At 43.0% G+C, this 23892-nt stretch overlaps 1 protein-coding gene across 1 annotated transcript; it reads left to right on the top strand.

Annotated features, from left to right (window-relative positions):
- Positions 1-854: 854 nt before the first annotated feature.
- On the top strand, positions 855-22244 carry lonp2 (lon peptidase 2, peroxisomal). Its single transcript, XM_027272967.1, has 17 exons — positions 855-1291; positions 5970-6105; positions 6446-6559; positions 8660-8791; positions 8911-9033; positions 9110-9273; positions 10754-10848; positions 11805-11923; positions 12007-12146; positions 14254-14395; positions 14601-14751; positions 15151-15277; positions 18291-18430; positions 20437-20522; positions 20938-21145; positions 21220-21410; positions 21498-22244. The coding sequence occupies exons 1-17, from the start codon at positions 1059-1061 to the stop codon at positions 21729-21731; spliced, it is 2535 nt and encodes an 844-aa protein (XP_027128768.1). The 5' UTR covers positions 855-1058; the 3' UTR covers positions 21732-22244.
- Positions 22245-23892: the final 1648 nt, after the last annotated feature.

Here is a 23892-nt window from a genome sequence, read left to right as displayed (position 1 = left end):
AATAGATAGATAGATAGATAGATAGATAGATAGATAGATAGATAGATAGATAGATAGATAGATAGATAGATAGATAGATAGATAGATAGATAGAGTACTTTATTAACAAAACTGAACAGGCACACACTAAATACAGGCATGAGGTAAAACAATATAAATAGAATAAACTCTAAAGAGGAAAAACATATGGTTCTATGGTAAATATACATATGGACTCATATGCAATAACTTGTGCAAATGTGCATTGTGAAACCTAATTGAAGAGAGTGCAATTATGAATGAATTATGAGTCTCCTCTCTCTGCACAGAGGTAACAGTGGAGCTGCAGTTGAAACTGCTCCGTTGTTATTAAGGCTCCAAAAGTCCATCTTTACTAAGCGATGGAGTCCTGTCGTGTCTTTATTAACACAATAAGAATGGTTAACCTTCCTCCTCTACTGCCTATTTTACATAATCCACACAGTGCCTCACAATGTTTAGTGTCCTGCTGGCTTCTTGATTATTTATTTGTATGTGTGCTTGTATATATGAATGTCTGAATGTGTATATTTGATCTATTTTTAATTGGGAGTGAATATTTGTTTTTCATGTTTCTCATTTGCTTGTAATCTTAATTTGGATATAAGGTTTACAATTGTCATCTAACAGCTGGATAGAGAAAAGTGTATATGCTGAATGTTGTCGCTGAAAACCCAATAAAAAAAACTGCAAAACCTAGTTCGCGTTTTTTAAATGTTATGCAATGACGCACAGTATTTTGTCCCTCTGTGTTAACCGTAGCCTCTCCAACGTAAACAGGAAGTGAAATACGAACAAACGGGGCTAAATATGTTATTTTATGTGTAAAAAAAAACATAACATTAAACACGTTTGTATTTGAGGAACATTATTGTTTTAAACACTTTATTTTCGCTCACAAGAGGCTAAACACGCGTTCGGGACTTTTATTTTGAAAAGCGCACACCGGAAGCCTTCCTTGCCCGTGTGTTTGTTTTGCAGGTTTGTGTCTTTTTTTTCCAAACTCTGACCTTGGCTGTTTGGAAAACAACAACGGAACCATGAGCTCGGACGCTGGGATCCAGATACCGAGCCGTCTGCCGCTGCTGCTGACCCACGAAGGCGTGCTCCTGCCGGGCTCCACCGTCAGGCTCAGCGTGGACTCCCCGCGGAACATGCACCTGGTCAGCCAGCGGCTGCTGCGGGGCACCTCGCTGAAAAGCACAATCATAGGAGTGATCCCCAACACCAGAGACCCCGAGCACGACACCGACGACCTGCCCACGTTGCACAAGTAACCCACATGTTGTCATGTAGTTAGAAAGTTTGTGTGTTTTTGTTTTTTTATGGAGCCCTGGCTGCACAGGTGAGCCTCAACCTGGGGGTCAGGACCCCTCCAAGGAGTCACAAACTAACCAAAAGGGGTCGTGAGATAATAACATAATAATAATAGATGGTCACAACTAGATTAGATTAGATTAGATATACTTTATTGATAAAAAAAATTAAGAAAAAAGTAGAAAAAACACAATAAACAGACAAATATCTAAAACCTACAATACAAAATAAAAGTGGCATAATATATAAAAAGAGTATTGCAAAAGAAAGTGACCATGCATGATACAACATTTGATATAAATGTGTCCCAATGAACTTCATATGGATGGATGAATAGATTTAGGTTCATGCATATGTAGCTGTATGTGTATTAATGATCACAACCCCCTCCTCTTATTTAAGGCTTTCTGCAAACTGTCTGTGGGAGATCCTAACCAACACTCAGTTCCTATATAATCTAATTTAAGCAGGTAGGGTCTTATCATGACAAAGTATACAATCCACCTCCTCCTTTTTTATTATGCCTCTAAAAGTACAGGCAGCGATGCATCTTGTCGTATTGAGTCTAATTGACTTGTTTTTCCTGTGCACGGTTCATGCTTTTTGACTGAAGTTGCAGTGTGTGATTTGTTTGTAGAAAAGTCTACAGCGGCCCTGAAGTCAAAAACAATCAGAATGCTGGACTTTAACCTTTCACCAGCAGTCTGCCGCCCGTCTGGTTACTAAGTAGCAATTGTTTGTTTCTCTGTCAGCAAACTGTGGAACGAATCCCACCGATGGTAGGCGACCTCCTACCATCTGAATCGCTGAGATACATTAATTAAAAAAACCCAACATGTAATACTATTAAAATACTTTGCAGGACTTTCCTGCAGGTAGAGCACGGCTCTCGCATACATCCGTGATTAGTTATGAGCTAAAATGAGACGTTAACGTAGTAAGTGGAGGTAAAACGAACGCTGCAATCCTGGCTCCAAACAGGAAATATTAGAAAGAGAAGTGCAACAATAGTCAACAATTATCTGTAAAAAAAAAACTGTCTGCTGTGGTTGCCAGAAATGTAATATAATATTATGAGAAAAGGATGTTAGTAATGTTGATTTCATGTTTAACTTTGGCGTTTTATTCCATATTTTAAAAGTTCTGTGGCCAAACCTTGACAGTAAAAGACTGTAAAACCAAAAAGCCATTAAATATTACGGTGTTTTACTGTATAATTAACAGTCTCTAATATAAAATACTACTTTATTCTGTATAAAATCCCTTATAATGGCGTATCAATAAAGGTTCTAAAGTATCCCTGTGTTTTACTGTATACAGGAAGACACAGTCATATTTAATGGCGTCTTTTACTGTCATCGTTTGGCAGTTTTTGGCCCTGAAATCTCTTTTACTGTCATCGTTTGGCAGTTTTTGGCCCTGAAATCTACAGACGTTTGTAGAGTGTGTGGAATAAACGAACAGGGTTGACTTTATTTTAACGTCTGTCATGAGAAGTTTGAGTAACACTGCCCCAGGGTAAAGCACTCGACCTGCGCCGACGCCTCCCTCACTGCTCCTAAATAACCGCATCGAATGGATTAAAGCATAGAACAGAAAAATATAAGAGAATAAACTGACGTCCCTCACGTTGTTGTGGTAGACCACAGTCATTTGCCATGGATGTTAAAAAGGGGAAAAAGAGGGATTAAATGATTCATTTAAATAAAATGTAATCTGCTTTTCCCTTTAATTTAGTACATGTGTCTTTGATTTAAAGCCGCAGCACCTTCAGAAGGCAAATCAATCAGCATCTTCTCTGAGGTGGCTGCCACTTAACGTGACACGTAATCCAGGAATTTATGTCCTCGCCGCTGCAAGGGCGAAATCAGAAACATATTTTGTCTGTGCACGGATGCTGATTGTTTTGCGCCATAGCTACACGTTTGTATTAGTCACGGCGTGCTCTCATGTTTGTCTCATTAATGTAGACGTTGAAAGCTCCTTGCTGAATTTGAATTCAAGTTCGACACACAAGACGAAGCAGCTTTTTACTTCTGTAGCACACAGAAGCAACTAAAAGTGCTTTACACAGGAAAAAAAACAAGAACACGTCAGATGAAATTGGCCTATTGCAGAAAGCAGCCTTCTCACATAGCAAAATATGTGCACAATCTGCACAGAGGAGGTCTGTTTTCAATCCAGCTTACACTAAATCAGTGAATCTTTCTTTAAAACTGGTGTCTGTTGCAAAAAAATCCCGCAAAGTTCAGTGTGAACATCAAAAAACCGAAAGAGGTTCAGTGGAGGTGTCAACATTTCTAGAGGACTTTGGCGGTCTGTAGATTGTTACCAGTGCTGGATCTTGTGGCGTGCCTTTCAACAGAGTGCCGACTGTTTTCGAGGAGGCGGTGTCACCACATGATACGTGTTTGCGTTGAAGGGAGTCTTCAAAAAAGTGAATCTTGACAGGAAAGTAGGAAACTCTCTCTGATGTCCCGTCTTTTCAGGCGAGGGGGTTGAGGTGGTGGCTCGGCTTCAAGGTGTGTGGCATGTTGTGTTCTGCCTTGTTATTGTTTTGATTCCTCACTTGACCTCAGCAGAGGGATCAGGGCGGATGGGTGGCGCAGGAAGTAAAAGAGGTCAGAGGTGAACGGTTTTTATCTTGACTCGTTGAGGCAAATGCCGGCTGCCCGAAAAAAGGTATGCACGGTCCCAGAAAGAGTTAGATTTGTCAGTGTGTTGGGGACGAAGGGTGTTTAGTTATTTTAGTGTCTCTGATTGCAGTTTTAGAATGTCATTGGTCCCCATGTTCACACATCTGGTGCGCAACCAGAATATAGACGACTAGATCATATCCCAGAGCAGTGTAACTTTTTACGGCGTGTACCACCTCAGAAAATATTCCAAGCACCACCATCACGACAGACGTTAAAATAGTCTGTCATGACAGCAGGTGTATTCTGCACTATACAAGATGTCTGTAGATTTTATGACGAAAAAATGCCAAACCATTACAGTAAAAGACCGTAAAATATGAAATATGAACAGTCATATTTCAAAAACTTTTATTTATACGCCATTTTTAGGGATTTTCTATAGAATAAAGTAGTATTTTATTTAAGGGACTGTTCATTATACAGTAAAACACCCTAATATTTAATGGCACAGTATTTTACTGTCATGGTTTGGCAGTTTTTCCACTGTAAAATCTACAGATACTTTAAAATGTGGAATAAAGTGGCAACCTTAAAAGTGCAATTAACAGTACTAACATCCTTTTACCAGAATATTAGAAAAGGTTATATTATATTTTTTACGGTAAACTTCTGGTAAACACGGCTGACCGTTTTTCTTTACTGTAAAAACAGTTTACCTACGTGAAAGTGAAATTACATATCAGGCTGATGATGAAACAAAATTCCACAAGGAATCTTGAGAGAGATTCCAGTCGGTAGCTGTCTCTGTACGCCCGCTGTTCGAGGTTATCCGGTTCATCTGATGGAGATCTATGGTCCTGCAGTGTACAAATCTGTTCTCGAGTTGTGCTCTTTGTTTTTTGGGGAGGTTTGTTTCCTCCCTCTGCGGCTTCCCACAGCTGTGCGCTACCAATCATAGGGGTCGACGAGGCGCTCTGCCTGGATCTGCCGTCCAGCCGGGAGCGTCAAAAAAATATCACAGGATGCTTGATGCTGCCTATCACTCGTCCTCCTATTTCCCAGAGAACAGATTTATTCGTAGGCTCCGTGCCGAGAGAGTCCCAGAGATGACTGCAACCTGCAGATTTATCTTAGAAATCCTGTTGGTGTTTCCACCGTCCATTCACGCCTTAGTTAGAAGCACGGAAAGTTTGCGGCAATTTTCCACAATTTCCTGAAGAAAACCTCTTGAGAAATTTTCAGAAAGTTATCCGGATATCAGCTGCCAACAAGCTTCAAGTTCATGGTCACCGTTCAACTCCACTTGTGCTGTACCAGAAATGAAACAGGCCACCGTCAGGCCAACAGCCGGCAACTGTCGTCATTATTCGTGCAGGCGTGCATTCTTTGTCTTACATAAACTGAAGCCACAGGTATTCCCAATCGGTTGTCTTTAACTTTTAGTATAAAAATCAAAGATATCACTGTAAGATAGCAGTTTAAGACACTCAGCTATTGGAAACTATCGGAGCTGTGACCCTCCAAGATTTTGTGCCATTAAATCATGGAGGCCTCACACATAACAAGTGCTGTGACCACTCTCGTCTTTGACTCACTGAGGCCCTGACGCTGCGTGTTGTAACAACGTGTCAACACTACATATCATTTTAACGAGCGCCAAATGGGCCGCAGGTCTGTCGGTCTGGGTTGGGTTTTTTTTTTTCGGGCTCTTAAGAGATGTAGAAAATAAGCTGGATCAAGCGTTGAAAACAGGAATGAAAAATCAGCATGTGAATCACGGGAGACGCAATGAAAACCCCGGGCCAGTCCACAAAAAAGGAGCAGCTACTCAGTTTCAATCATCCTAACAGCTACATACTGTTGTTATCCTGCACACTGCAGCAGTTCTGACTGGACCAAAGGTGTGATGTTCGACTCGTAGGTTTAATAAGGGATAAGCCGCTGAGTTGTCTGTCATCACCAACTTCTTCTCGCTTTCCGTCTCTGTCTCCGTAGGATTGGTACAGCAGGGATAGCGGTGCAGGTGGTGGGCAGTAACTGGCCGAAGCCCCACTACACCCTCCTCATCACCGGGTTGTGCCGCTTTCGCGTGTCAAGTCTGCTAAAGGAGCGACCATTCGTCCTCGCAGAGGTAAAACACGTGGTGCTGCTCACCGAAATGCACCGCGTCTATCCGTAAAAACATTTTGATCCTTTCATCAGAACATTGCCTCATTGTGCTCCCTGCAGTCACAAACTCCACTGGGTTCCTTTTTAATCTTCTAATATGGTTTTTTCCAGTAGAGCATTGTTTAAAGGTGCATTCCTGAACGGGGTGCATCATTCTACTCAAACATCTTTTATTTTTATAGCCAATAAAGAACCACAAACACCTGCCACTCAGTGTTTAAAACACAAATACGCCTACACGTGAGTAACTGCAGTACGTGCCAGTCTAATTGCAAAAAAAAAATATATGTATATGACTGCAGGTGGAGCAGCTGGATAAACTGGATCAGTACACAACCTCGGCGACAGAAGGTGCTACAGCAGGAGACGGAGAGCTGGGGGAGCTGAGCCAGAATTTCTACCAGGCTGCCGTACAGGTGTGTGTACACACCTTCTGCAAGAGTACTTGGTTACGCTAAAGGGTTTGGCTGAATCGGTGGTAAAAAAAAATGAAAACACAGAATCACAGGGAAAGAAGGCGATAAAATAAAGCAGTTACAGTGATTTCTAAGATTCATTTAAAGAGCCTAGATTTAAAAGAAAACAAAGAAAAACTTGGAACTTAAAATATGACATTATTGCAGAAATGTGATGCATCTGGGTTTATTCTGCAACCCCATTAAAACCCCTTATCCAACATGAGATGCTGGAAAACTGAAACATTTTTATTGTTTTTGAAAAATGATTTTCCAATTTGACGCCAGCAACGTGTTCCTGGAAAAAAATAAAATAATAAATTGGACGGTGTCAACGAAAGACTGGAAAAGTGGTAAAACAGCTGGTGGAAGAACTAACGATGAATGAGCTTAACTGGCAACAGGTGAGTAAGATGAAGACGCCAGCAATTTGAACAACTTAGGAGTGATGTTGCTCAATGTAATATTGCAAAAGATCTGTGGACAGTTCATAATAACATCAATGGAATCACAAGAACACAAGGAACAAGGACGGAAACCGATATTTGATGTGATCTTCAGGCCAGCAGGCGACACGGAAACAAAGAAACAGACACGATTCTGTCGTGAACGTCACTGAAAAACACCAAAAACCATGTGACACTTCTGTGGCATTTTGCTGAATGTATTTCCTTCCATTTTAAATCGACTTTGTTGACGTCCACGTTCATCAGCTGGCAGTTTTCTTCTTCTTCCCTGCTGGAGCGCTGAAGCATATCTCGGAGCATTACAGTGCTACTAGAGGTCAGAAGCTCAACAGGGAACCTTTAATAACTATCGGGCCCCTAAATGTGTTTGTAGGCAGTTACATGCCTCACTTATATTCCCTGTCCTGTGCTATAATTCATACAGTGTTTGTACCAGATAAGTGCATCTCTGTTGGACTTCTTGGAAATGTTTGGACACCTGGATTGTTTGATTCAGACCTCACCTTTCAGCCGCATGTCTATAAACGTGTCCAGGCTTTTTTTCTATCCATGCTCCCAAAGTCAGACCTTGAAGAAATTATCCATACTTTTTTATATTCTCAAAACTGGACTACAGGACAACTCTGTCCTTTCGGGTATATCAACAAAGAAATCACTCTCGCGCCTCCAACTTGTCTTCTCACCTGGTTTTAACGGACGACATCACATTCCACCGATTTTTAGCGTCTCTCCGCTGGCTCCACGTGCGTTTCAGGATTCATTTTAAGATTTCACTGATCACTTTGAAAGCCCGTCTGGGTCTGGCCCTTAACTGTATTGCCAGCATGCCAACCTAATACGAGCCAGACCGCAGCCTTAGATCCTTGGGTCGGTCACTTTGGGTCGTTCTGGAGTCGATGCGTTTCCTTCCTCGCAAAACTCTCTCAAAGCGCTTCAAATCCGACTTCATTGACTTCCAGTTTTGTTCTTCCCTGCTGGAGCGCTGAAGCATATCTCGGAGCATCACGTCCACCTGATCTGTGGAAATTGGTGACCCACTTGTAGAAAAACAGCTCCAGGGCGCTACTAGAAATCAGAAGCTTAACAGGGAACCTTTAAGTCAGCCCACTGTCCTGTCGTCATCTTTTATGTTTTATGTGTTTTTAATGATCTGTTTTTAAAGGTGCTATGTAAATAAAGTTATCATTATATTATCATTAACACAAGTCAACCAGTGGAGTCTAAAACTAAACTAACAATATTAGTGCAGACTTTAATCTTTGTATATCTTTGCAGTAATATCAGGTTTCCTCCAGGATGAATAATATTGTGTTATCCCGTCTCACTGTGGATACACCTGCAGCGCTGCGGTTGGAAAAGCCATAACACAAAGTAATTGCGTCAAAGAGGAATCGGAAAGCTTCTGTCTTTCACAATTCACAATTTATGCCAGACCTGGCTCCGCTCTCGCTGAGTGAACTCTGGAATCTGTAGATTTATCGAAAATAATAAGACACAGGCAACATTCATCTTGTTTATTACAGCAATGAGCGGTGATGGACTGGATAGCGGTTAAGCGTGCCTGTAAATCGAACATGTTTTTGTGTGTTTGTAGTTGTTAGGTATGTTGGACACGTCCGTACCGGTGGTGGCTAAGTTCAGGCGTCTGTTGGACAGTCTGCCCAGGGAAACTCTACCCGATGTGGTGGCCTCCATGATCCGCACTTCAAACAAGGAGAAACTACAGGTGAAGTGCTGTTGGGTCTTTGTCGCCAAAAAATGATTTACCTTTTAAAAAATGTGACGTCTGCTTCATGATTTTACATCGTCTTTGTTTGCGTCTGTTTGTCCACGTGTGCCGTGAAGGTCCTGGATGCGGTGAGCTTGGAGGAGCGATTCAAGAAGGCTCTGCCGATGTTGACCAGACAGATAGACGGACTGAAACTGCTGCAGAAGACCAGGAAAATCAGTCCCGACAACGAGAAGAGGGTAACAACTTTCACCTTTTCTGTTCGAAAATGTCTATTCCTATGCCCGTTCACCTCTCCGCCTCTCGTCTGTTCAGGTGCTGTCGGTGCGTAAAGGTGGAGTGTTCCCCGGCCGGCAGTTCAATCTGGAAGGCGAAGATGAAGACGAGGATGAGGATGACACCGCGGCATTGGAGAAGAAGATCCACAGGGCCAACATGCCCGAAACTGCACTCAGAGTTTGCCTGAAAGAGCTCAAGAGGTGAATTTCACAGCTTCATCTTACTAATTATCAGTGAAATGTATTTAATCACACAGAAAGGCTCAGTCCATGCCACGACGGCCCAGGGTTCAAATCTGACCTGTGGCTCTTCTCTGCATGTCATTCCCCTTCTCTCTCTCTCTCCCCATTTCTGTCACTCTGTAGCTGTCCCTATCAAAATAAAGCTTGAAAAGGCCAAAAAAATTATCTTTAAAGAAAGAGAAAAAAAAAAGAAAAGTAATTAAAAAGTTAAAAGCTCATCAAGTGTCAGGGAGAAGAAGATACTGGCTTTGTCAAAAAAAAAAAGCCTTTTATAATGAAGAGGACCTTTTTTTTTTCAGAAGTCTGACTTTTTTTTTTTAAGAAATAATTTGAACTAGAAAATTTCTAAACAAAATTGTGAGTGTGCCCCATCGCCCCCATACATTATTACTGACACTGCTCAGTAAATTCAGTATTATTACAACAAGCGTTGTTTTTTTTTTTCCTTCCTTCCTTCCTTCCTTCCCTCCTTCCTTTTGTTGTTTTTTTCCTTCCCTCATTCCTTTCATCGTTTTTTTTCCTTCCTTCCCTCCTTTCGTCGCTTCCTTCCTTCCTTCCTTCCTTCCTTCCTTTCGTTGTGTTTTTCCTTTCTTCCTTCGTTCCTTCCTTCCTTCCTTTCGTTGTGTTTTTCCTTTCTTCCTTCGTTCCTTCCTTCCTTCCTTTCGTTGTTTTTTCCTTCCTTCCTTTCGTCGTTTTTTTCCTTCCTTCCTTCCTTCCTTCCTTCCTTCCTTCCTTCCTTTCGTTGTGTTTTTCCTTTCTTCCTTCGTTCCTTCCTTCCTTCCTTTCGTCGTTTTTTTCCTTCCTTTCTTCCTTTCTTCCTTCCTTCCTTCCTTCCTTTCGTCCTTTTTTTTCCTTCCTTCCTTCCTTCCTTCCTTCCTTTCTTCCTTCCTTCCTTTCGTCGTTTTTTTCCTTCCTTTCTTCCTTTCTTCCTTCCTTTCGTCATTTTTTTTCCTTCCTTCCTTCCTTCCTTCCTTCCTTCCTTCCTTTTTAACTTTTTTTACTTCCTTCCCTCCCTCATTTTTATAATTCTGTCTTAAAAAAAATAAAAATCTAAAATAATTAAAAAAAATACATTTTTTAAATTATTTCGTTTTCACATGTGGCTCTAATCTTCTTAGGTGTATTTAAGTATGTATGACTGATGATCGTTAAAAATACATGACATAAGAATATCAGGAAAACTGCTCAGAATTCATCCAAATCACTTGTTGGAGACAAACGTCCTGCAGTTGTTTTGTTCACTGTACAGTTTGTCAGTTCCTCTGTTGAATAGATTGAATATATATTATGAAATACATTTAATTAAAAGTTTGGAAACCACTGAAACAGATGATAAAGCAGAGCATGCTGTAGAGCGTTTTAAAGGTTTGATGTATCAGATCTGCTGTTCTCTGTTTAATGCACAGTCAGACGTTTAATCTCAATCATCTGTATTTAGATTGAAGAAAATGCCTCAGTCCATGCCAGAGTTCGCCCTGACCAGAAACTACTTGGATCTGATGGTCGAGTTACCGTGGAGCAAGAGCACCAAAGGTAAACGAAGCTAAAGGTGTTTGGTTTGAGATCTCTGATGCTTCTCATGTCTGGCCAAGTCGCTACGAGCGTCCGAGTGTGAAAAGATGCGTGACAGCTCCGGCATCGTGTTTTTTCTCCTCCTGCCTCATGTTTAAGCAATGAGCGCTCTGCTGTCTTTAGACTGACTTAAATAATTAACATCAACTCTTCTACTGAGCAAACAAAGTAAAAGAAGTTTTCACATGCGAAAGGAATTTTTCCTCGTGTTTGTAATTCATCACAGTAAACAGTGCAGCTGCTAAAGCTAAAAAGAAGAATGAGCATTAGACTTCCACTCAACACGTTATGAGGTGGTTTGTAGTATTAAATAAACATGTTAGAAGTTTAAATTAAATTAAAGGTCCCTGCTTTGTCTGGGGGGAAAATATGACACCAAACTTCCTTTTTAAGAAATCTGAAATTTGAACGATTCTCGACTGCGAACACGAGATAAAAGACTTCACATGTTGACAGACTTCTTGTCAATCGAGGCAGAGCGTTTGTAAAATTAAGATGTGTCACTGAAATTAGAGCTGGTTGACATGTTGATTCGAATCTATGTCAATTTGCCGCCTGTCGTGTGCGCTTTAGTATCAGTCATGTCCAGATGTGAACCCGCGCTCGTTTCCATCACATTGTATGACACAGACATCTGTATTCGTGGTGGCGGCCACAGCATCAGGATATCACTGATTTACATAATAACATTAGACAGACTCTAAAGCAGCGGAGTTCAGGTCAGCGGGTTCGTCCGGTTTCAGGCACGGTATGTGCAGCAAGAAGCTTCATCCAAACTTCACGCAAACTTGTTTTCTTCTGCCCCCTCTTCCTCCACTCCTTCTCGAATTACTCCCCGGCTCGCTGTCTTCACCTTTTCTGTCTCGGATCCATCCGTCCGTCCGTCCCACGTCCACATTCGCACGCACACTCTTCAGACTGCCTGGACATCCGAGCGGCTCGCACGCTATTGGACAACGATCACTACGCCTTGGACAAGCTGAAGAGACGCGTGCTGGAGTACCTGGCTGTTAGACAGCTGAAGACTTCACTGAAGGTGCTTCCCTCTGTCCGTTAAACACGTAAAGACAAAAAGTCTTCAGAAATCTGTCAGTCTCATGTTGCTGCCGTGTCTTTCAGGGCCCCATCCTCTGCTTTGTGGGGCCCCCTGGCGTGGGCAAGACCAGCGTGGGACGCTCTATAGCCCGGACTCTCGGCAGAGAGTTTCACCGCATCGCTCTGGGCGGCGTGTGTGACCAGTCCGACATCAGAGGACACAGGTATGGCCAGATGTTTTATGAGCACAACATAGACGGTTAGTTTTCACGATTATGGTGCCGGACCACACAGGTCGAGGCGAGGCAAACACAGTTCCATATACTGCCATGTCATATATATATATATATGTGATTCATTCATTTGAAGATGTAATATTTCCTGGCAAACGTAAGAATGAGAATATAATGTTTGGATAGTGGAGCGTATGTCGGCTCTGTGCGTATATGAGCTGCTGACTGGAACATATGTCCACATGTGTTTAGATAACACACACATAAATTACACACACTTCTGAAAACCTTTTTATATTTGTACTTTCCAAAGCTTCAGGAAAACCTCGTCAACGCCTCGTCCCGGCGTGGGCCACCTGTGTGTAATTTAAAGGGTAATTATTAAAATGCAGATGTGCGCGTCGAGGTACTTTAAGAAGAAAGGACGGCAGAGCTTGTGACGGGACCTCCACATTCACACCACAGACATTGCAGTTGTCATTTTTTATTAGTTCCTCGTTTCAACTCCCGTGTTTGGGGAGCGGGTTTGCTCATTCCACTTCAGTTTTTATTAGTTTTAGTGTTTCTTTTATTTATTATAAAACAGAGATATTTGTCAGCGGGCAGTTCAGAATAAATATTACAATACAGACACGACACGTTGTCATTTAGACATGACAATGCAAACAATAAAACTGAAGAAACTGCTTTTAAAGTTCTATTTAACTATAAGTTTTTATCTTATTTATTTTTTTAATGTTTTTTCAGACCCAGTTTGAGTTTTCAGTTTACCAGTTTTAATAACAACAGTGACAATAACCTTGATTCAGACTTGACATGAACTCTGACAAGCCTGAAGACAAGAACCTGACTTTTATTCATGAAACAATAATTACATTTGCATTTCAAATCTTGAATTATTCCATTAGTATTCTGTCAGTTAGCACCATAGACAGCAGAAAACATGGATGTAGTAGCCGTGACGTCGCCGTGTGAAGCTCAGAGTCTGGTGGCTTTGCCATCATGGTAGTCCTGCCTGCTAATCCAGAACTGGGCAAAGACCCGGAGCGTGGATGGAGCTGGATGAAGTGCGGATGCTCAAACAAGCGATCTGTGATGGGTCGTACCTGTCAGTCAAAGCGTCCACGCTCTTAATCCTGCATAACTTTAAGCCTTAATATAATGTGAACAGGTGAGTTGTATATAAATTCACCCTCAGTACAGTTGTCATGAACGGGGAAATTAGCTACAGAGACCAAAACTGTTTTTTGTACCAGGCTGTAAACATGTTTATTTCTGCTGTGAAGTGTTTAACATGGGGACTTATGGAGATAAACTCGGCGGGCACCAGAAGGTCCTCGGCTTATGTCACCACCCCAGATAGACATTAGCTTTTTTTAGCTTCAGAGGGAGGTCATGGGTAATACAGTTTTCAGCGTTAATGAATTGAATGAGCTGTAATCCGATAACTGTAATTATGGACAAAATACATCAGTAGGACTGAAAGAGGACTGCGGCGTTTCTGTCATATCATACATCAGGTTTATTGTGTATAAATCAGAACAAAGTGCAGAACTTCCTTTGTAACCTGAGTCCATAAAAAACAAAACATTAGAGTTTGTCAGTTTCCTCTAAGCTCAACTTTGATTAGTCTGTTAACAGCCTCCTTTGGGAAGGAGTCTGAACTCTGTCAAAACACACACACACACACACACACACACACACACACACACACACACACACTCCACTAGAGTTCTGTGTTCGGTTTAATTGACAAGTGCTCTTTGTGAGTGTGGAGGTGAGCGGGGCAGCAGAGTTCATCTCAGGTTGCAGAGCTGATCCTGGTAATTTAAAGGAACGTTAAGCAGAGCTGAGACACCGTCTCTCTCAGCCAGATGAGAAACATGTGTCCGGCATACCAACAGCAGGAGAGCAAGAGATAGTGAAGGTCCATTTTACAACCGTTCAAAAATATCGTTTATTTTAGGGCGAACATGCGATAATAACACGATATGACGTAAAATGAATGCACAGTACTTCTGCACTTTTCACATGTGGATTTCAGTGGAAATGTTCACACGGGTTGGTCAGTAGTTGAAATCCTTGCCCGTTTCTCCAGGCGTACATACGTAGGGAGCATGCCCGGCCGCATCATCAACGGTCTGAAGACGGTCGGCGTCAATAATCCCGTGTTCCTCCTGGACGAGGTGGACAAACTGGGCAAGAGCCTGCAAGGAGACCCTGCAGCTGCACTGCTGGAGGTCAGCTCTCACTCGGATTACCTGTGTAGTAAGATCGAGTGTCTTTACCAAACAGAACCTCTCAGCCTGACCTCAACCTTTGCTAAAGCTTCTAAACGGGCATTTGTTTTGTTTGCTTCCTGACCAGTTTAACCTCAATGTTCTTCTGTTTGTTCTGAAAATTCATTAAATACCAAAAATAAAAAATGTCCACGTCTTCCCTCAGGTCCTGGACCCAGAGCAGAACCACAGCTTCACAGACCATTACCTCAACGTGGCCTTCGACCTGTCCCAAGTGCTTTTTATCGCCACCGCAAACACCACCGCGACCATCCCGCCCGCCCTGCTGGACAGGATGGAGGTGCTGCAGATACCAGGTGGGGTTTAGCTACAGGGTCACATTCCACGAGTACGTGGATATGACTTAATTTACGACCGCGTAGTCAGAGAACGGATAAAAACAAGAATTTATTCATTCAAATGAAATACTTCATGTTCTTTGCACGTACTGTGCTGAGATCTTATGATTTATGCCTTGTTTTATTAAAACACACTGAAACACACTATCAGCATCTATCTGAGCTGCATCTATGAGATACTAACTAGATATTAGGAACTGTCTGTGAGCTGTGAGACTGATGTCATAGGAGTGCAGCGCTAAATCTGCAGAGCGCTCTTTTTATGTAGCAAGTAGGATATTTACCTGTGTGTGTGTGTGTGTGTGTGTGTGTGTGTGTGTGTGTGTGTGTGTGTGTGTGTGTGTGTGTGTGTTTCAGGCTACACGCAGGAGGAGAGGGTGGAAATAGCTCACCGTCACCTGATCCCGAATCAACTGGAGCAGCATGGATTGACACCTCAGCAGCTGCACATACCCCAGGACACCACGCAGAATATAATCAGCAGGTCGGCACGAACACGAAAAGTAACGAAAACAAGAGGTCGCGTTTCATCACAGAGGAGCACAGACGCATTGTGTCTGCAGCTCTCGTCCTTAGTTGTTTTTAATTTATAGTCTGGGTAAATTAATGGGGAAGAGTTTGAAATGTTGTTTTCTTTCCCTAAAGCAGCTTCACATGTTCACTTATATACATGCCAGATCGGTTGAGATCGTTTTCAGGGTGTAAATTAGTCATGGCCAAAAATATTCAGTCAGATTTTTGTCTCATATTGCACTGCTTCCAAAAAATGCAGTAACAAATGTTTATTTATTTAGTTTGCATCGAAACTAAAATATACATTTTACACAAAACTCCAAAAATAGAACTTAATATAACTTTGGACCCATCTTTCTGACACTGCGCCCCAGAATTCTTTCATAACGCCTTGTCAGGACATCTAGTGCCTGAAGCAGCAAACCAACCCCAAAAATCAGAGACGGCAACATTTTTCTGGGAGAAGTAGGCATTATGTGGCAGAAATGCAGGGGTGCCATGACTGCATATGTATGTTTATTGACAAAAATGGTTCAAACAAAGCGAAATTAGTTTTATGCTTCATATTCTTTTGCTTTCTTTGCATTCTATCAGTCAGCTTCGCAAGGCCGTCACCTGGAATGGTTTTCCAAAACTCTTCCCATAATACTGTATGTTGAGTGCTTGTTGGCTGCTTTTCCTTCACTCTGCGGTCCAACTCATCCTGAACTGTCTGGATTTGGTTTAGGACAAGTGAATGTCATCTCCATTAAATGGTCAAATAGCCGTTGCGTAGCCCAGAGGTGTGTTTTTGGATCATTATCGTGTTGGAATACAAATGATTTTTAAGTGCAGACCAGATGGGAGTGCATGTCGATGCAGAACACTGTCGTAGCCAAGCTGGCCTTGAATTTTGAAAAACACCTCCTCATGGGGAACCTGGGAACCACACATGTAGACGCCATCCATCGACCTTATAACCACAAAAACACTGTTACGCAAAATATTTCAGAAACGAATCTGTTATGTATATGGCTGTTTGTAGCTGAAATATTATGTTGGCACAGAGCATGATAGCAGCGTGCTGTTATTACTCTGCACCTGGAAATACTTTATGGACGTGCGTGTGCCTCGTGATGATCGCTTCAAAGTATGTTCAGCTATGAATCAGGACGTACAAGACGTATTATGTTTCTTAACTCAAGCCAGACAATCAAGGGTGGTCTTTATGCCGTGTGCTGTCAGAGCCACTTCCACTTAAGTTTTTTAGACTTTTCGGGTGGTCACCTGCTACGCTACCTCTCCCTGGGATTTAGTGTGAGGCCCTACATTTAGCCTGTGAACGACAGAGTTCAGCTGATCGGAAAGAAGACTGAGAACGAGTTCCCCAAATTTCAAATATTAGGTAACGCACTGATGCAGACTGAGCGTTGGAGGGCTTCATAACCCACTTCCACTCGAGGCCAGTTCGCTTGGAATGACCCTCCACGCGATCATGCAAATGGCACGAGAGTAGGTTAAAGGGTGGCCCGCATTGGAATTGGGCCAATATGTGTTGATATGAGGTCCGCAGTAAGTCGAGGAGGAATTCGAAAACCTGGGGGCAGTGTGCAATTTAACCACCTCCCTTAAGCTCCAGAGAAACGGCATCGTCACAGCCTGAATGATTGATTGACCACGAGGGGGAACTCACTGCTCCCAATCACCCCCAACACCTTGCCTAACAGGTCATTTGAATAACCCTTCAATCAACTGTTGTGGAAATTTTCTGCTGCTGGTGAAGAATGAAATAGAGACTTCTGCCGGCCGACAAGGTTTTATTTTCTTTGCAAAGAAAAGGTCAATTCAACACACGAGCAGTCAAAGATGAAGAAGAGACCCAGACACCTAGATATTTATACCTGAGGGCCACTCCTCTTTGTCTGCTGCAGGAGTCCACCCCTCCACGAAGTGTTTCCACACCCTTCTGTCTGTTGATTGAATTTACGATTACATTACAAAGACAAAAGGACCTGGTATCTTGTCTTAAGAAGGGGGGCGGGGTTGTACGTCTGTAGTGGTTGATTGAATTTACTACTACAATTGCAAAGTTGAGTCTTGGCATCACGAGTTACAAAAAAACAAAATCTAGTGATTGATTGAATTTTACCATTACACAGCTCAGAAGACTTTCATTGGGGAGAAGAGAATTCCACTTGGGATCGTTAAGTGGCTTTTTCTTTTGAATGTTGACCAGATGATTAGAGAGAACATCTTTCGACCGGATGAATGAGTTCTTTGCTGCTTGATTTCAATTTTCAAGATTATTTTTATTGTTAATTAGAATGAGTTCTTTGCTGCTTGATTTCAATTTTCAAGATTATTTTTACTGTTAATTAGTTTATTTAAGGAGCAAAGAAGCTGAATCTAGTCCAGCTATCGACTCATTAACTACTCGTTTCAACACTACACTGTAATTTTAATATATATATATATATAATATCTATATTTAGTGGTACGACGTACACAGCAGTCTGATCAGACTGTGAGGTTTAAAAAGAAGTCAGTAATCATGGATCTATCTGCTGATGCTGATGCAGTATGCCGCCTGCAGACCTGCAGAGCCTCTGTACAACACCCTGCACTCCGGGTCTGGTTACTATAGAAACAGCCAACAGCACACACCTTGCATCCTTCGAGGGATAGTCCTGATTTTCTCTTTTAATAAAACAAACAAAAACAGGAGAGGCTCGGGCGGGTTGGAGTTTAAAAAAACACGAAGAGGATTAAGGAGAAAGTAGGTCGGTTTACAAAAGTGTCAGACTGGTCCTCACAGACAGGCTGAGGTGTCATTGTGAGGAGATAAATCCATTTTCCACTTCTCTTCAAAGTCTTTGTTGATTTATTTATTCAGGATGCGGCACTGATGCAGTTTCTCAAGCTGCTCTCCAGTTTTAGGTCGAACTAAGATCTGATCATGAACAAACCTCATCCGTGTTCATCTTGTTGCGTGTTGGTTCTCTCAGGTACACCCGTGAGGCAGGCGTGCGCTCCCTCGAGAGGAAGATCGGCGCGATCTGCCGCGCTGTGGCTGTGAAGGTCGCCGAAGGTCACAGAGTCACCAAGACGGAAGCTGTGACCACGGAGAGTCCAACACAGCAGGGAGGTCAGAGCAGCAGCTGATATTACTGACCAGTCCAACGGCTCGGCGTCTGTCCTTCAGCCTTTTATTTCACCGAGCTCTCGCCCGGGTTTACTCTTGCATGCATCCTGTTGCTCGGTCACTCTGTATCCGTTCTAACCCTTCTTTTTTTTTTGTCTCTGCTGAGCCCACTTGCCCAGCTCCGGTTCTGGCACGACACCAGCTCTCTATGATCATTCACCTGCTAACGGGGCTTGTAAACCTCCTCTTCCTTCACGGTGGTCCAAAACTCCCATGGTATGAACACTAATACTCCCCTGGTGCTCTGAGCTCACAGTCCGGGAAGCCCGGCTAACAAACTGAGCTAACATTAGATAACAGCAGCTGTTTACTTCACTGTCCATCAGGAAACTCTGTAAATCACAGAGAGTTGAGGGGGGAAAAAAAACAGAAAAACATTTTCTCCGTAAAATATGATCCAGATCCAACAAAATGTGTGAAATAGTTGGTGGTGTGTGATTAAAAGTAATTTTCATTTTTAAGTCTGACGAACAGTCAGTAACAATAAGTGTAAACGTGTGTGTGTGTGTGTGTGTGTGTGTTGCATGGCCACAGAGTAACAGCAGTTCACCACAAGGTGGCGCTGGTTAGTTTTAAATGGAAGCAGCAGGCAGACTTCACTCAGCAGAGTTCTAAAAATCATCAGCTTGTATATTTATAGTGAACCTGTTCGTCCACAGACAGACTGTCTGACATGTGGGCTGCTCCACACGTGTGATACGCAGTAACATCGTTTAAACTCAGTGTTTCAGCTGCAACTCGATGTGTAACGAGCTGTTTAATGTGCGGCCAGCTGGTCTTTATTAGGAAACAAACCCTGTCAGGTCTTCTGACTGCATGTTTGCTGGAGTCCAGCTCCGTCTTATTCGTTCTGCTAATCACATGAGAAGGTCACGGCTCAACAGGTTTGACTGCAGGATTCCCAGCAGACAGAAATGAGTCTGGGTTATGTTGTTACCGTGAAGCTGTCAGTCAGCAGAGACGATGGCGTGAAGCGAGGCGTGGATTCAGGAAAGAGACGGGGATGAACGGATAAAAGACAGACCGGCTGTTTGGTGCTTTTGTGCGTTGCCAGGTAACTGATGTCACCGACACACAGAGCACAAACATCAGTGTGTGTGTGTGTGTGTGTGTGTGTGTGTGTGTGCAAATGATGTGTGTTCTGTGAGCATGTACTTTGCATTTTTCCAAAGGGGCTGGTGTGTGTTTGATGTCTCTGTTCACTGTTTGTACTTTGACTGTGTGTGTGTGTGTGTGTGTGTGTGTGTGTGTGTGTGTGCGTCCCAGCTGTCCTCTCCACCTCTCTCTAACAAAAACCATAGATTTGTTTCCCTGTACAGTATATACATAAACTTTGCCTTTGAAGCAACATTGTGCAACTTTTACTACCATAAAATAAAATGATTTTGATGCCAGTAACACACACACACAGCACCACCAACTATTTCACTGATTCTGGTGAAACTGGATCATGTTTTATGGAGAAAATGTTTTCCGGTTTTTCTCTCTGTGATTTACAGAGTTTCCTGATGGACAGTGAAGTAAACTGTAGCTGCTGTTAGCTCATGTTAGATCAGTTTTTTTTAGCCGGGCTGTGAGCTCAGAGTTTGTACCACAGACGTTTTGGACCACCGGGAAGAAGAGGAGGTGATTAGGGAGCAGAGCTGGTGTCGTGCCAGAACAGGAGCTGACACAAGCAGTGCTCAGTAGCCTCTATGGATATAATGACAGAGGTGAAAAGAACGAAGGTGAGGCTGACAGAGGAAGGTAAGAGGAACAGAGCAAGAAGCCGCAGACAAGAGTAAATCTGGGACTGACTTAGTCGTCGGCGAGAGCTCGGTGAAATAAAACTGCTGGACTGGAATCAGGCATTTCTCCGTCTTCCAACTGAAGGAATCATTGTTCAGCAGTTTTGTTGTGCCGCCGTAATGAGTTATCTGTGCCACTCATTTCCTTTCCTGTGTGCTCAGACAAGGCGGCGCCTCCGGAGATGCCCATAGTGATCGACCACATCGCCCTGAAAGACATCCTGGGCCCTCCGCTGTTTGAAATGGAGGTGAGCAGCATCTGCAGGGAATCGTCTGCAAATTACAGAAATCGACCTTTTTAAAAAAAAAAAAAATGTATGACTGTTCTTTCTGGGGCGCTCTCACCATCATGAATATGAAGGCGGCGTGTGAAGGTGTGTGACAGCTGCTGCTCGTAAAGTCCGAATGGGTTGAAAACACAAACGCAGCATTGACAGTATAATGTGAAACACAATACAGTGCGGCCTTTTCCTTCATCACTCTTTCCTTTGTCCCCCCCTCCTTTTCCTCTCTCTCCATCCTTCATGTCTTTTCATCACTCCCCTCTCCCTCCCTCCCTCCTTCGCCATGAGCTCATGTTAACCTTGTGTTGTGAAGATCACAAACACACCTTGAAGCCAAATGCAGCTTCACAGATGTTCTGTGTTCGTATGTTCTCGGAAGGTGTCAGAGCGGCTCACCCTGCCAGGTGTGGCTCTCGGCCTGGCCTGGACCCCCCTCGGCGGGGAGATAATGTTCGTGGAGGCCAGTCGGATGGAGGGAGACGGTCAGCTCACCCTGACCGGTCAGCTGGGAGACGTCATGAAAGAATCCGCCCATCTGGCTATCAGCTGGCTCAGGACGAACGCGAAAACCTACCAGCTCACCAACAGTGAGTTCACACGGTGACACAATGAATGCGTGGAAAAAGATTGATTTACATGCAACGTTTACATGTTTGAACAGTGGTCGGAGGTCCAGATCCGCTAGAAGGGACGGACATCCACCTCCACTTCCCAGCCGGAGCTGTCACCAAGGATGGGCCCTCTGCAGGCGTTACCATAGTAACCTGCCTAGCCTCGCTGTTTAGCGGCCGCTTGGTCAGATCAGACGTTGCCATGACGGGAGAGATCACACTAAGGGGGCTGGTGCTGCCGGTGAGTTATCGCTCTGAATGCACAATAAAGTATCAATCTGTTGTTGTTGTTTTTTTTAAAGACACGATTGGTCTCTTCGTCCCCCAGGTGGGCGGGATCAAGGACAAGGTCCTGGCGGCGCACAGGGCGGGAGTGAAGCGCGTCATCCTCCCCAAACGCAACGAGAAGGACCTCGAGGAGCTTCCGGCGAACGTCCGAGCCGACCTGGACTTCATCACCGCCGTGAACCTGGACGAGGTGCTGAACACCGCCTTCGACGGAGGTTTTCCGGGGGCGTCCGGCAGCACCCACACACACCCTCAGCTCACCAGCAAACTGTAACACACAGATGAACGTAGACGCGACGAGTTTTTCCGATATTCAGCTGCAGGAAGTTCATGATCTCTAACCCTGTTTTAAGGTTCAGAAGGCCGGCAATGTTTACGCTTTCCTAGTCGGGCTGCTGTTTTCTTGGATATTTACATCATAATAATTCGAGCTAATGCTCTAAGTCAGGTGGATACGAGCCTATTAATGTAATTGGTGAGCACTTATTCATATATTATTTAATTTCCAATCAGTTTCTCGTGACAAAAAGCAACATCGGGATCATACTGAATCATCTCGTCATCATATCCCCAGACTTATTTCCAGCGCACACATGCACTTAAAGACGATGTTGAATGAAATGAAGATTAACGCTGAACTCGTACTAACGCAGGAGTCAGGCAGAAGTATTATTAATATGAAGGAGGAGGGAGTGTAGAGAAGTGTAGCACAGCTCTGATTTCACCCTTAACCAAGATGCACCTGTGTCTGATTGAACAACTGTAATTAAAGATGCTTGAAATCAGAAAAATCTCCATTTCAGATGATTTTTTTTTTAGTTCGCTATGAAACACACACAGGTATGAAAAATATTTCAAACCTGTGCCGCACGTGATTTCCTCTTCTCTCCTCTGTAGAGATGCAACGGCAATGAAAAGATGAATGAACTCAGAAATGAAGCACAATGATTGAAAAACTATTTTGCATTCAGCAGCAAATGCCAACAGTGATGTGAAGGATTAATATCAGAAAAAACAAAAAGGTAATAATGTGCCCTTTAAAGGTTCCTGGAAAAAAATATCAACCTGCAATACCTGGTTTTTCCCACCTGGGGGCAGCAGTAAAAAAACATAAACACAACACTGATATCGTTTGTGTTTCTGACCACCTTAAATCCATTATTTTATCTTTTTTTGGTCTCCACCGACTCCTGAGAAAAACATCCATCTCTTCAGCTGCAGAAAACTCCACTGTGTTCACCGGCTTTTGGCCGTCTGTTATTTGGGGCTGGAGGTTTACAGGAATGTTTACCTGCAGGTGAGAAACCATTGAGCTGTTCACACCTTTAAAGTGAACAAAGGCAGAGCCTGGACAGACGTATCTGAACCTACATTCATCTGATTTCTGATAACACCAGTAACTGAGCAGCTGACTCACACACTTGCGTGTATTATTCAGCTCCATTCTAGTGTAATTACACAATACTTTTGTTTGTTTTTGTGCTATGAAATCAGCGTCATTAGTCACAGCCTGCACCTTTCTCACTGAAGGCGACCTTAATGATCCGTGTGCAGAGGCGGATAAAACAACAAGAGCACTTAATGATATAATGGAGTCCAGCAAAAACAAACAAACACTGCAATAAATATTATGTATCTGTCAGACTGTCAGATCATTTGTCACACAGAGCTCTTATAGCATGAAGGTTCCTGGTTGGAAACTCGGCTGGGGCCTCCAGTTTCCATGAATGGCCTTCGATCTTACACACCGGACCTTTAACATGTCCTTTGACATTCCCCCACATTCCTGTCACTCACTATATACAATAAAGCTCGGGCAGCCCACAGAGGAAATGGAGGCGCCGCCCACAGGCGGGAAGAAGGAAGCCATGGTCAACAGTGAGAGTGTCAGGCAGCGTGAATGAATGAATTTGAGGATTTTAACGACATTTTAATTAAAAACAACAAGCAAGGACTGAGCCTTTGTTCACGGGGCAGATGCTCTACCAAGTTAACCAACACAGCTTTTCTTTCCAAGGTCAGTTCAACATTTCAAATCGAAGGACATTTAAAGGTCCAGTGTGTAAGACTGGAGGTCATTCATGGGTAGATACCAGGAACCTTCATGCTACAAGATGACAGGTCTAACCACTGTGCCGCTCACTTAAAAGACCAATTAAAGTGAAACCTATTTCCATGAGCTCCTACTATATACACTCTTGATGGAACTATATTATGGAGGATTTTTATTCATTCAGGTGTTTAATTTTGTAGAAAAAAAAAGCAGATCACAGACTTGACACAAAACTAAAGTCACTTCAAATGGCAACTTTCTGGCTTTATGAAACACTAAAACAAATCAAGAAAAAACTGTGGTAGTCACTAACAGTTACTTTTTTAAGACCAAGCAAAGGGAAAAAATGATGGAATGACCCTGTAAATTTTCTTTCCCAAAA

The sequence above is a fragment of the Larimichthys crocea genome, chromosome XXI (genome assembly GCF_000972845.2).
Source record: "Larimichthys crocea isolate SSNF chromosome XXI, L_crocea_2.0, whole genome shotgun sequence".
Lineage (NCBI taxonomy): Eukaryota > Metazoa > Chordata > Actinopteri > Sciaenidae > Larimichthys > Larimichthys crocea.
This window is presented reverse-complemented; position numbering and strand designations above follow the sequence as displayed.

Bases quoted from the DNA above. Each gene is read 5' to 3' on its own strand.
- lonp2 (XM_027272967.1), top strand. From the start codon at position 1,059: ATGAGCTCGGACGCTGGGATCCAGATACCGAGCCGTCTGCCGCTGCTG. The intron at 6,560-8,659 runs GTGTGTGTACAC...GTGTGTTTGTAG, and splicing joins TCTACCAGGCTGCCGTACAG to TTGTTAGGTATGTTGGACAC. The intron at 15,278-18,290 runs GTCGGCACGAAC...TGGTTCTCTCAG, and splicing joins ACGCAGAATATAATCAGCAG to GTACACCCGTGAGGCAGGCG.